Raw genomic sequence first — 14,563 nt, 5'->3', positions numbered from 1 at the left:
TATTTAAGGAAACCATATTTCCATACCTGCCATTGCCTGGAGCTAATTAGTTGCTGTCCTCTTTGGTCAGTGATAGGCGCTTGTTACTTCTTTTAGGTCTCCTACTTCCCACTGTATCATCCATCCTGAGACCAATATAGTCTCAGGTGTTAAAAGTGGGACATTTGATCATCTTGGTTGTACTAGGGCCTGCTAACTTATTTAATTTGGGGCATCGTGCCTAACAGTGTGTGAGTTGATGACCTCGGAACCACAGAGTGCAAACTGCTGCTGGGAAGGGGAAGAGCTCATTTGTCTTCACAATTTCAGCTGTCATATGGCTTTCAGTGTGCTTTTCTTTGGACAAGTGGAAGCAGGGGAAATCTGCTTTTATTCTACACTCTTATGCTGATCTTTGCTATAACCAGGCCTGAGATATACTGGACAGTATTATAGAACAGATGTAAACATGAGCTTAGCATGTCCTCCTGGCTCAAGCATTGAAACAGCACAAACTATGATATTCCTTTGAACCATTCTTTGTGGAAATATCTGATGCGATGCTTCCAGGAAATACTAAAAATGTTTTATTAACTATATTTTTCCAAATAAACCATAATATATACTCCTTTGGAAATATAGTGACTTTCACTATTCAAGGAGAGTTTCTTCATGCAGGAAGTCTAAATGACATTATGAATACTTTTTAAACATTTCCACCAAAATATGTTTTTAAACCATCAAGACTTAACACTGAAACGGTGCAGTGCCAGAAATTACGGTTTTTAACCTCTTCTTTCATATCATACATAGTATATCGAAAGGGTGTTAGGTGCCCATTACCATCAAACTTTAAACTTTAATCACAGTCATAAAACTTCGCATTTTTCCTAACATGGTTTAGTTTGCATAGTCAAACTTCCAATTTAAGTTTTTAAAACTCCTAAGTGGGCTTCCTTTTGATGCCAACTTTAACCAGAAGCCTTTTCATTTGAAAAGAAGACTGCACTGCACTTAGCAATGTTTAAAAATGCAGTAGCTTACTCCTTTCAAGCTGTGAATGGAGATAATTGAAGCAATACCATTTGATGTTTTTGTACACACTTACTTGACTATGAGTCTGTGTTTTCTGGAGAAGAATGCATGTGCATTGAATAGTTTCACTATTTTACGTGTTACAAGATTTTAATGAAAAAGGATTTAATTGAGTTTGGGGTTTATGTCCTGAATTTTTCACTAACTCATGATGTGATCTTTTGTTAAAGATTATTTCTTCAAGTGAGTACCAGTGATGTCAGCTATCATCATACTGTTTCTATTAGCATTTTAAAAATTAGCTTCCAAGACAGGAAAGGCAAATCCAGATCCAGAGTATGGTCTACTCCTATAAAGTGAATTGCTGCCTCTTCTAGGATGGAAGGGATCCAATGTAGTCACCTTGTCCCCAACTCTTTATTCTGCTCCACCCCATACTCCACTCCCTACCGCACCCTTTACCCCGTCTTGATCAAGCACTCTCAGAGTATAGTCTCATGCATACTGTCCTGGCTCCTACCGCTAAATGTTAGCTAGGTCCTGGACTTAATTCAGGCTATAGTTCTTTTTCCTTTTCATGTCTATCCCATTCCTGGCCAGATTATTTTGTAATTTAACCCCACTTTTTGGCATAGTGGCCAGGAGAGAAGATGAGACAGACTGTAGGAAGTGGGAAGCATGTTGCCCAATGGCAGCAGAATCTTCTCCATCATCTTTAAACAAGGGAGAACACTAGCATTTAGGAGAAACTTCATCATTTTCAAACAGGAGCCTTTAACAGTTCCTAATCCATGAAACAAGTATCATTCTTTCCTAAGTAGGGCCCTAACCTTGCTTAAGGTTAAGACCTGCTTAGGTTGAGAATTTAACCTTCTTGGGAGCTCTTTTATCATTAAATCCTGGTCTTGGTCTTCAGCCCATGTTTGCCCTCCTACTGCAGGAGATGAGAACCTCTAGATGCTACCCAAGAGAGGCCCTCTGGCTTTCACACATAGCTTTTAATTTGTGAGCAGTCATTGTTAGCCTTTGGTCTCTCCTGTATTTCCTCAGGTAAGCTTAGCAACACCTATCTAATTCCACTGTCCTTCTGGTTAGTATTTACCCCTTTTTCTCAAAAAGCCTGAATGATCACACCCTCTAGTGCATTCCTTTCCACTGGAATATCATCCCAATTATACCAGTAAAAGATAGTATGGCCATCTGTGCACTGCTTACCCCTGTGAAAGAATCCTTATTGGCAGTCCCTTGTTAGGTGATCCAACTCCAAAATCTTAGTATCTGCTTTCTCAGATCTCTTGGTATCAGTTGTTGTAGATTGCATTTCCTAGGATGTAGGCTCTGAGCTGGAAACTAGTGTGCAAGAAGTTTAATTTTAGGGTCTGCTCTGGTAGTTGGTACTGCTGGAGGAAAAGGGAAGGAAGCAGAGTTGGGCCATGATTTAGTGTCAATAAAAGCCTCAACTGACCTCGGGCTTCTGAATGTGCAGTGGCCCTGAAGAGTTGTCCTGAGTTATGGTGAGAGGGTCTAGCCTTTATTTCTCTGAACTGATTAGTTATTGGATGCAGGCCAGGCTACAACATTTGGCAGAGTAGCTCTTTTCACCCAAAGCTGTTCCAGAAAGGGCGACTACAAAGGGCTGTCTTCCAGTAGCATTTCCAGCAGCTGAAGTAGTAAGTCCTTCATCCTAAGAGGGGACCTGGGTGGCATGTCACAGCACCCACTACAGTTTCATTGGGAACATTTCCTTTCATTATATCGTGTGGATTACTCTCAACCATGTAGGAGGGTGAGAACTTTGTTGCTTTGTTGACTAAAATTTTTTTCTAGCTATTATTTCGTTCTCATTTCATTCAGAGTCAGAGGTGATTCTTCATATTGAATTGTTAAAAATTGTCTCTTTTTCTCCACATAATGAATCATTTATTTTTCCTATAACCTTTTTTATACAATTGAATAGGGAAAAGATTTTTTTAATCTGTTTTACAAGGTACTTCTAATCCTTCATCTCACTTTACTGTATTCCAAAATCTTAGTAAATACCCCATGAAGCTATGAAAATAGAATCAGCAAAAATTGTGGTTATAGTTGTTCGATTTTCTAACTATGAATGAAAGAGCAAAAAGCTCTTAAGTTATAACCTTTTATACAAATATATTGAGACAAGTGCAACACCAACAGAAAAAAAAAAAAAAAACATTTTGTGTTATTTTTCCAGGAATGATGAGAGGTTGCTGGTAACCATCCACCCCTCCCTTCTAAATATCCCTGCATGGCCATTCATGGTAATGAAATAGCTCTTCCAGTCCAACAAAGCTAACTGGTTTATCAAGGCCACAAGTCTATGATCCCTCATCAGAAAGATGCCTTCTCATCTATTCTCAAATGCATTAAGAATTTCAACAGTGTAATGCTTTCTGTTTGAACAAATTCACCTCTGTTATATAATAATAGCATAATTATCCCTTTTTTTATGTCTTTCAAATAGCTCAGATCTTGCACTGACATGGCTCTAAGTGATTCTTAGAAATCTCTGTGGCTGTTAATCCCTAATCACTTCCTTAACCTGATCACCCACCTTTTCAGATAATATAAAAATTAACAGCTTTTAAACATTTTTAAGACTGTAGTCACTATAATCAGTCATACTTAATTTTAATGAAATGCTTTAACAGAAGACCATTCTTTTCCCAAGACTCTTTAAAAAGGCAATAGAGTAACTATTTCTAGTTTAGTTTTTGTATCTGCAAGAACCACTATATATGTTGAATAACTAAATGATTCAATATATATATATATATATAACTATAGTTATATGTATATAACTATATAGTTATATATAGTTATATATATATATATAACTGAAATGTTCCCAATGTGTATAGTTATATACATATAACTATAGTTATATATATATATTGAATCATTTAGTTATTCAACTAAATGATTATATATTTAGTGTATATATATATACACATACACACACACACTGTATACAGTGGTATATGTAAAGATATATATGGTATCATTTAATTATTAAACAGTCATTTGAGCACATATTATTTCCAAGCGCATAGGAACCACAAAGATAAAAACCAATTAGGCATGACTCCTCCTTCAAGCAGCTCAGGAAAGACAGATGTGAAATCGAAATATCATGGTATCTTGTAATAACCCTTGACAGATATCATAGTGGAATAACAATGGAGGGAAAGCTGTGCCTAGAGAGAGGAATGGCCTCAGGAATGGTGGGGATACCAGATGGCTATGATGTAAAAGGGTACTACAGAGAGTCAGTTTCATGTAAGGGAGTAGCAGGACATGAGCATGGAAGCTTAGGTAAGTAGGCCTTTTTCACAGGGGGAGAAGAGATCCTGGAGGAGAAGGAATGAGATCAAATTTGCACTTCTGATTTTTCATCATGCTGATGGTAATGTGGAGGGTATATGGAAGGAAGAGAGCATGTTGGCTGTAGGTATATCATCTCACAAATCTCAGGTATTCTATGGGATTTTTCCTAAATGAGTCTGGAAATAGACACTGGGAGTGTATGTTTGATGGAGTAATGAAATTACCTTCATTAAAGACTACATTTGTATGTCCACAGGCAAAGCATCTTAGTGTAAAAATAAACACAGAGAAAAACATTGACATAAAGAATAGTTCCACTTACTTGGAATCAGGAGTTTGAGTATAACAAATTCTCACAATGAAGAATATTCCTTAGTTTTTTGGGGGATTCTATGAAAATTATTATTATTATAACTATTATATAAATTAGCTTCATGAGGGGCGCCTGGGTGGCGCAGTCGGTTAAGCGTCCGACTTCAGCCAGGTCACGATCTCGCGGTCCATGAGTTCGAGCCCCGCGTCAGGCTCTGGGCTGATGGCTCGGAGCCTGGAGCCTGTTTCCGATTCTGTGTCTCCCTCTCTCTCTGCCCCTCCCCCGTTCATGCTCTGTCTCTCTCTGTCCCAAAAAAAATAAATAAAAAACGTTGAAAAAAAAAATAAAAAAAAAAAATAATAAATTAGCTTCATGAAATTCATATCAAAGCGCTACAGAAAACACATTAAAATGAGAAGGATATTTCTCTTAAACGTATTTAATGGTGCAAAAAAAAAAAAAACGTTTCTTTAAAATAGTCATGGTCTGCATATCACTGAGTTAATTCCCATTTTTAAAGCATAGAAGAATAATGTTATTTTAATATTCCTGAGTCAACTCATCATTTTTAAATTTTGTATATTCATTAAGTAAAATTGTCATTATGCAAATATAATAAATACTGCACTAGAATAGATTTGCAGTTCACCTGACCTTTGTTAGTAGGATGTTAGATTTGACTGTCAACCTATTCTTCAATAAATTTTATTAAAATCTTGCACTTTCCAATAAAACAGTTTTGTTTAGTTGGACTATATAAGGACAATTCTGTTCAAAATTTGAATATAATTTGTTGTTCATCTAACATGAGTACTAAAGATTTTTGTGCTAAAATACTGTTATTTAAAATAATTCTGAAACCCAGCTATGACATATAAGGAAACATAGCTTTTAAGTTGAGAAAGCACAATGTGATTCTGACTAGAATATTTTTTTTAATATAGTCTACCTTAACCTAAAAATGTGTGTCATAAAAAGGTTAGTATGCATGGCCACTCTTATTTTTTTTAATTCAAAAATGAAAATTTTTATTATTTTTTAACTTTAAAAAAATTTTAACATAATTTATTGTCAAATTGGCTTCCATACAACACCCAGTGCTCATCCTAACAAGTGCCCTCCTCAATGCCCATCACCCACTTTCCCTGCTCCCACCCCCCATCAACCCTCAGTTTGTTCTCTGTATTTAAGAGCCTCTTATGGCATAACCACTCTTAAAAATAAAGAATGCTTGGGGCACCTGGATGGCTCAGTCGATTAAGCATCTGACTTCAGCTCAGGTAATGATCTCATGGTTCGTGAGTTCAAAGTTTGAGCCCCGCATCTGGCTTCTACCATTAGCGCAGAGCCTGCTTCAGATCCTCTGTCCCCCTCACTTTCTGCCCCTCTCCTGTCCATTCTCTCTCTCTCTCTCTCTCTCTCTCTCTCTCTCTCTCTGTCTCCCAAAATATAAATAAATATTTTAAAAAGAAAGAAAGAATGCTTTTGAAGGATTAACACCAAATTCACCCTTTAAATACATTTTCCTTAATTTACAAGTACAGGATCATCTGCTTGCTTTCTTTGATGGGATCAAGCTCCTTAAAATATAGTTTAAAATATGTTTAAGTACAACTGTATTAACTATTTTTATGTATTGCATTTCTTCCTGTTTTAAATGTACACATCAGTAACAACACTTACAATTCTATTATTTTCCTTCTAGATTTGTTCCTCACGACATTGTCTGCCTCTAGTACCTTCCAGTTTGAGATATGGGAAAATGTGGTAAGAAATCTTTTCTTTGAAGCATTTTTAAATGATGGCTTTCAGTAAAAGCACACAATTTTAGAAAATAAAATGAAAGTAATCACTTGGTTGGTTGGTTTCAACAATAAATAGAACAACTTTAAGAGCCTTTGGTTGCATTGCTGCATTCAAACTGCTGAATATTGCTGAAGGAAATGATTCATTCAGCATCAATTCCTCTGCAGGTTTTTAGGCATGACTGCCAATTAAACCAATCAGTCTGCCCTAATGTGAATGTTAACAGGGCCCCTGCTAGGCTGTCAGCTGTTGAGAGAGGTTACTATCATTTAATTTGTCAGCATGATGGTTTATTGAAAAAAACCCTTTTTTAAAAGACTAATTTTTCCTCCTTGCCTTCAGGCTTATATAAAATAATAAGAACAACACACACTAAACTGACTGCCAACTTGACCAGGATTAAGGAGTCTTTTCCAATATATATATTTTTTTAATTGCAAGTAGAAGACTCCCAAACTGATGATTTTATTTTATTTTACTTTTAGCTTGATGTAGATTGTATGAAATATTAATTAATGAAGAATAGAACACTCTAAGTCTTAAAATTGAATTTCATGCTATGTAACAGAAGACAGGATTTGAGGACAGGCCAAATTGGCCAACTGACTTTCATCAAGTAATGGTCAAGTACTGAACCTGACTTTCCTCATATGCAAAATGAGAATAAGAGTGTCTGCTTCATGTAATGTGAAAGTGAAGATTAAATGAAACAATGTGTGTGAAGTGCCAGGTACCCAGTAGACACTTAACAAATTGTAATTTTAGATCTCTGAATTTCTCATCTATTTACTGATGATTGTGTTTTATTCAATTCAAATTAAACCCATAACATTTTACATTTTTTATTAAATATGGATGGAAAATAAGCATATCTCAAAAAATGTTCAGTACAAGTTTGTGGAAGGAAGTTCATTATTAGCCTTCAAGTAAAGGATAGTAATTGATGTTGGTCATGACTCAAATTTCTTCATAGAAGGAAACTAGGATGAGTGGAGAAGCTATGTGTAGATAAGAGCAGGACTTCTAAATGCTACTTCTACAGTAAACAACTTGATCCTTCTTTTTTCTTAACATGGGAAAAGTGAGAAATATAACTAAACCAGAACGATTTATTTTTGTTTACTTTTTAAAAAATTAATTCTATTTCTTCTACTGATATTAGAAATATGATTGTTATATACTTAATTATTACTATAAATTAAATCTCCCACTGCTGGGGGATATTTGTTTTTTAGGTGGACTTGAAAACAATACCTAAAGTGAATCTTGAGGTATTAGATATGAGAAAATCAATCATTTTGATTAATCTATATCCATATGGAGGACAAAAAGCCTCATTGCACATAAATATAAGGTGTAATAAAATTATGAAATACTTTTAACTGTTTGATATCCTCTCAGCCTAGGCTGATTTTCTTTTGCCCTAGGTTAGATTTTTTTTTTAACTTAAGTATAATTAATATTCAGTGTTATGTTCATTTCAGGTGTACAGTATGATGATTCAGCAACTCTATACACTTCTAAGTGCTTATCAGGATAATTGTACTGTTAATCCCCTTTATCTATGTCAGGCATCCCCTCACCTACCTCCCCTCTGGCAAATACTAGTTTGTTCTCTATATTAAAGAGGCTATTTTTTAATTTCTCTCATTTTCTTTATGCATTTGTTTCTTAAATTCCACGCATGAGTAAAATCATATGATATTTGTCTTTCTCTGACTAATGTTTTTTTTTATCATTATACCCTCCAGAGTCATCCATATTATTGCAAATGGCAAGATCTCATTTGTATTTATGGATGAGTAATATTCCATTGCATATATACAACACCTCTTCTTTATCTATCTGTGAATGGATACTTGGGTTGCTTCCATATCTTGGCTATTGTAAATACTGATGCAATAAACATAGGGGTGCATATATCTTTTCAAATTAGTACTTTTATTTTCTTTGGGTTGATACCTAGAGTGGAATCCTTGGGCCATATGGTAATTCTATTTTTAACTTTTTGAAGAACTTCTATGCTGTTTTCCACAGTACCTGCATCTATTTGCATTACAGTCAATACACAGAGCGTTCCTTTTTTTCCCACATCCTTGCCAACACTTGTTATTTCTTACGTTTTTTATTTTAACCATTCTGACAGGTGTAAAATGATCTAATGATCATTTTAATTTCCATGATGATTAGTGATGTTGAACATCTTTTAAGTGTCTGTTGGCCATTTATTTCTTCTTTGGAAAAATGTCCATTCAGTTCCTCTGCCCATTTTTAAATCAAATTATTGGGGTTTTTGATGTTGAGTTATAGAAGGTATTTACATATTTTGGATATCAACCCCTTTTTGGATATCATTTCCTATTATATCCCATTGGATAACTTCTCCCATTCAGTAAGTTGCCTTTTTGATTTGGTGATGGTTTCCTTTACTGTGCAAAAGCTTTTGATTTTTGGTATAGTCTCAATAGTTTAATTTCGCTTTTGTCTATCTTGCTTGAGGAGAGATATCTAGAAAAATATTGCTACAGCCAATGTCAAAGCAGTTGCCACATGTTTTCTTCCAAGGAATTTTATGGTTTCAGGTCTCACATTTAGGTCTTTAAACTGTTTTGAATTTAATTTTTCTGTATGGTGTAAGAAGGTGGTCAGTTTCACTCTTTTGCATTTAGCTGTCCAGTTTTCACAATACCATTTGTTGAAGAGACTTTCTTTTTCCCGTTATATATTCTTACTTGAACATATAAGTGTGGGTTTATATCTGGACTATATTCTGTTCCATTAATCTATGTGTTTATTTTTGTGCCAGTGCCACACTGCTTTGATTACTATAGCTTTGTACTCTATTTTGAAATCTGCGATTGTGATATCTCTAGCTTTCTTCTTCTTTCTCAAGATTGCTTTGGCTATTTGGGGTCTTTTTTTTCATTCCATACAAATTTAGGATTGTTTGTTCTAGTTCTGTGATAAATGTTATTTGTATTTTGATAAGGATTGCATTAAATCTGTAGACTGTATAATGGAAATTATAACAATAGTGGGTCTTCCAATCCACAAGCATGGAATACCTTTCCATTTGTTTGTGTCATCATCAGTTTCTTTCATCAGAGTTTTATAGTTTTTGGAGTACAGGTCGTTCACCTTATTGGATATGTATATTTCTAAGTATTTTATTATTTTTGGTGCAGTTGTAAAAGAGATTGTTTTCTTAACTTCTCCTGCTGCTACTCCATTATTAGGGTATGTAAATGCAACAGGTGTCTGTATATTAATTTTATATCCTGTGACTTTACTGAATTCATTTATAAGTTCTAGTAGATTTTTGGTACATATTTTAGTAGGTTTTTTTTTCTATACGTATCATCTGCAAATAGTGAAAATTTTACTTCTTACCAATTTGGATGATTTGGATGTCTTAGTGCCATGGCTAGGATTTCCAGTACTATGTTGAATAAAAGTGATGACTGGATATCCTTGTCTTCTTCCTGATCTTAGAGAAAAGCTCAGCATTTCATCATTGCATATATTACCCATGAGTTTTTCGTATATGACCTGTATTTTGTTGAGGTAGGTTTCCTCTAAAACTGCTTTGTTGAGAGTTTTTATCTTGCATAGATGTTGTACATTCTCAAATGCTTGCTGTGTATTTGCTGATATGATCACATGGTTTTCATCCTTTCTCTTGTTAATGTGACATATCATATTAACTGCTTTGAAAATATTAAACCACCCTTGCATCTCTGGAATAAATCCTCTTAATCATGGTGAATGATTTTATATGTATATTGGATTCGGTTTGCTAATATTTTGTTGAGGACCTTTCCATCTATGTTCATCAGAGTTAGTGTCCTATAATTTTCATTGTTTGCAGTGTCTTTTTCTGGTTTTGGTATCAGGGTAATGCTGGCCTCATAGAATGAATTGGATGGCTTTCCTTTCTCATCTGTTTTTTGGAATAGTTTGAGAAGATTAGGTATTAACTCTTCTTTTAATGTTTGGTAGAATTCATCTGTGAAGCCATCTGGTTCTGGACTTATGTTTGTTGGGAGTTTTTTGGATATTGATTCAATTTCACTGGTAGTAATCAGTATGGTCAAATTTTCTATTTCTTCCCGATTCAGTTTTAAGAAGTTATAGTTTCTAGGAATTTATCCATTTCTTCTAGGTTGTCCAATTTGTTGACATATAATTTTTCACACACTCTTCTCTTATAATCCTTTGTATTTCTGTGGCATCACTTGTTATTTCACCTCTTTCATTTCTTTTTATTATTTATTTGAATTTTAGTTAACATACATTGCAATATTGATTTCAGGAGCAGAATTCAGTGATTTATCACTTATATATAACACCCAGTGGTCATCACAACAAGTGCCCTCCTCTTAATACTCATCACCCATATAGCCCATCTCCCCCACAGTTCCCTCCCTCAACCCACAGTTTGTTCTCTATTGTTAAGATATCGTTTGTTGTATTGTCTCATGCGGTTTGTTTCCCTCTCTCCTTTTTCTGCTTCCTGTTTGTTCATCTGTTTTGTTTCTTAAATTCCACATACGAGTAAAATCACATGGTATTTGTCTTTCTCTGATTAACTTATTTCACTTAGCATTTTACTTTCTAGCTCCATCCACATTGTTGCAAGATTTCATTCTTTTTGATGGTTGAGTTCTATTCCATTGTATATATATACTACATCCTCTATGTATTCATTAGTCAATAGACATTTGGGCTCTTTCATAGTTTGGCTATTGTTGATATTGCTGCTATAAAAACATTGGGGTGCATGCATCTACTCAAATCTGTATTTTTGTATCCTTTGGGTATACCTAATAGTACACTTGCTAGATCATAGGTAGTTCTATTTTTAGTTCTTTGAGAAACCTCCCATACTGTTTTGCACAGTGGCTGCACCAGTTTGTGCTCCCACCAGCAGTGCAAGAGGGTTCCCCTTTCTCTGCATCCTTGCCAACACCTGTTGTCTCTTGTGTTGTTAATTTTAGCCATTCTGACAAGTGTGTGGTGATAATCTCATCATGGTTTTGATTTGCATTTCTCTGATGATAAGTGATGCTGAGCATCTTTTCATGTGTCAGCCATCTGAATGTCTTCTTTGGAAAAATGTCTATTCATGGCTTCTGCCCATTTCATACCTGAGTTGTTTGTTTTTTGGAGTGTTCAGTTTGATAAGTTCTTTGTAGATTTTGATACTAACCCTTCATCAGATACGTTGTTTGCAAATATAGTCTCCCATTCCATTGGCTGCCTTTTCGTTTTGTTTCCTTTGCTGTCCTTTTTATCTTGATGAAGTCCTAATAGTTCATGTTTTCTTTTTTTTCCCTTTCCTTTGGTGACATGTCTGATAAGTTCATGTGTTCGAAGTCAGAGAGGTGGCTACTTGTGTTCTTTTCTAGGATTTTGATGATTTCCTGTCTCGCATTTAGGTCTTTCATCCATTTTTGTGTATGGTTTAAGAAAGTGGTTTAGTTTCACTCTTCTGCATGTCTCCATGCACTCCTCTTTCATTTCTGATTTTTTATGACTCTGGCTAAAGATTTATCAATATTTGTTGATCTTTTTAATATATCAGCTTCTGGTTTCATTGATCTCTTGTTTTTTAATCTCTATTTCATTTACTTCTGCTCTAATCTTTATTAATTCCTTCTACTGGTTTGGGATTTTATTTGTTTTTATTTTCTAGCTCCTTTAGGTGTAAGGTTAGGTTGCTTATTTGAGACTTTTCTTGTTTCTCGAGGCATCTATTACTATAAACTTCCTGCTTAAAACCGCTTTTGCTACATCCCCAACATTTTGGATTCTTGTGTTTTCATGGTCATTTGTCTGCAGTATTTTTTTATTTTCTCTTTGATTTCTTCCTTGACCCATTCATTGTTTAGTAGCATATCACTTAGCTTCCATGTATTTGTGTCCTTTCCAGATTCTTTCTTGTGATTTATTTCTAGTTTCATGAGGTTGTAGTCAGAAAAGATACATGATGTGCTTCCGGTCTATTTGAATTTATTGAGACCCAGTATGTGATCTAATCTGGAGAATGGTCCATGTGCACTTGAAAAGAATGAGTATTCCACTGCTTTAGGTCCATCCAGTATGTCATTCAACGCTATTGCTTCTTTGTTGATTTTCTGTCTGGATGATCTATCCATTGATGTAGGTGGAGTGTTAAAGCTCCCTATTATTGTATTCCTGTTGATTTTTCCTGTATGTCTGTAAGTATTTGCTTTATGTATTTAGGTACTACCATGTGGGGTACATAAATATTTACAATTAGCTGTATCATACTCTTGTTGGATTGTTCGCTTTATCATTATGTAGTGCCCTTCTTTGTCTCTTGTTGCAGTCTTTGTGTTTTGTTTTGTTTTTTTTTAAGTTTATTTAATGGGGGGTGGAGGGAAGGGGAAAGTGGGTGATGGGCATTGAGGAGGGCACTTTTTGGGATGAGCACTGGGTGTTGTATGGAAACCAATTTGACAATTTCATATAAAAAATAAAATAAGTTTATTCATTTATTTTGAGAGAAACTGACACAGTGCTGGTGGGGGAGGGTCAGAGAGAGAATGAGAGAGAATCCCAAGCAGGCCCCATGCTGCCAGTGCAGAGCCTGATGCAGGACTCAAACCCATGAAACAGTGAGATCGTGACCTGAGCCTAAACCAAGAGTCTGACGCTTAACCCACTGAGGCACCCAGGCACCCCTACAGTCTTTTATTTAATGTCTCTTTTCTTTGATATAAGTTTTACTACCCCAGTTTTCTTTTCACTTGCATTTGCATGGTAAATGGTTTTCCTCACTTTACTTTCAATCTGCATTTGTTTTTAGGTCTAAAATGAGTCTCTTATAGGCAACAGGTAGCTGTGTCTTGCCTTTCTACACATTCTGTCACCCTGTGTCTTTTAGTTGCAGTAGTCAGTCCATTTACACTCAGTGTAATTATTGATAGATATGTACTTACTGCCATTTTGTTACTTGTTTTATGTCTGTTTCTGTAGTTCTTCTCTGTTCCTTTCTTCTTTTGTTGTCTTTCCTGGTGGTTTGATGGGTTTCTTTAGTGCTATGCTTGGATTACTTATTCTTTATTTTTTGTGTATATTTTTTGTGTAATGTTTTGATTACATGGTTACCTTTAGGCTTATATATAACATCTTATGCATACAATACTGTGTATTGAATTGATGGTCACTTAAATTTAAACCATTCTAAAAGCACTAAATTTTTACTCCCCACCCCCCGCTATGTTTTATATACATGACATCATACGTTTCATCCTATTTTTTTTTTTTTATGTTTATTTCTTTTTGAGAGAGAGAGACAAAGAGTGTGAGCAGGAGAGGGGCAGAGAGAGGGAGACACAGAATCTGAAGCAGACTCCAGGCTCAGAGCTGTCAGCACAGAACCCAACATGGGACTCAAACTCACGAACAGTGAGATCATGACCTCAGTTGAAGTGGACACTCACCGACTGAGCCACCCAGGTGCCCCATCATTCTTTTATTTTATGAGTCCCTTGACTGGTTTTTACAGATATAATTGATTTTACTGCTTTTTTTTCCCTTTAACTTTTGTACTGGTGTTATAAGTGATTAATCTGCTTTCCTTATGTTTGTATTTACCTGTGAAATTTTTTCCTTTCATAATTTTCTTACTCCTAATTATTATGGCCTTCTCTCTCCATTCATAGATTGCCTTTAACATTTCTCAGAAGGCTCAGTGTTGATGAACTCCTTTAACTTTTGTGTGTCTAGGAAACATTTTATCTCTCTTTCTCTTCTGAATGTTAACTTTGTTGGGTAGAATATTCTTGGTTGCAGGTTTTTCCTTTCAGTACTTTGAATATATCATTCCACTCCCTTTTGACCTGCAAACTTTCGGCTGGCAAATAAGCTTATAAGCCTTATGTGGTTTCCCTTGAATGTAACTGTTTTCTCTTACTGCTTTTAAAATTCTCTCTTTATCAGTACTTTATGCCATTTTAATTATTATGTGTATTATTATGAACCTGCTTGGGTTGATTTTGTTGGGGGCTTTCTGTGCCTCCCGAATCTGGATGTCTGTTTTCTTCACCAAATTAG

General features: G+C 35.2%; 1 protein-coding gene across 2 annotated transcripts in view; it reads left to right on the top strand.

The window, feature by feature from the left end:
- The window catches only part of ITFG1 (integrin alpha FG-GAP repeat containing 1), a 345,618-nt gene that overhangs the window by 78,745 nt on the left and 252,310 nt on the right, over nucleotides 1-14,563 (top strand). For both annotated transcript variants that reach the window (XM_058708060.1, XM_058708061.1), the window contains one exon: nucleotides 6,381-6,442. In XM_058708060.1, the coding sequence (XP_058564043.1) occupies nucleotides 6,381-6,442 (62 nt within the window). The remainder of the gene's footprint in view (nucleotides 1-6,380; nucleotides 6,443-14,563) is intronic.

Source organism: Neofelis nebulosa, chromosome 17, assembly GCF_028018385.1.
Source record: "Neofelis nebulosa isolate mNeoNeb1 chromosome 17, mNeoNeb1.pri, whole genome shotgun sequence".
Lineage (NCBI taxonomy): Eukaryota > Metazoa > Chordata > Mammalia > Carnivora > Felidae > Neofelis > Neofelis nebulosa.
Note: the sequence above shows the minus strand (reverse complement) of the source record. Positions and strands in the feature narration are given on the sequence as shown.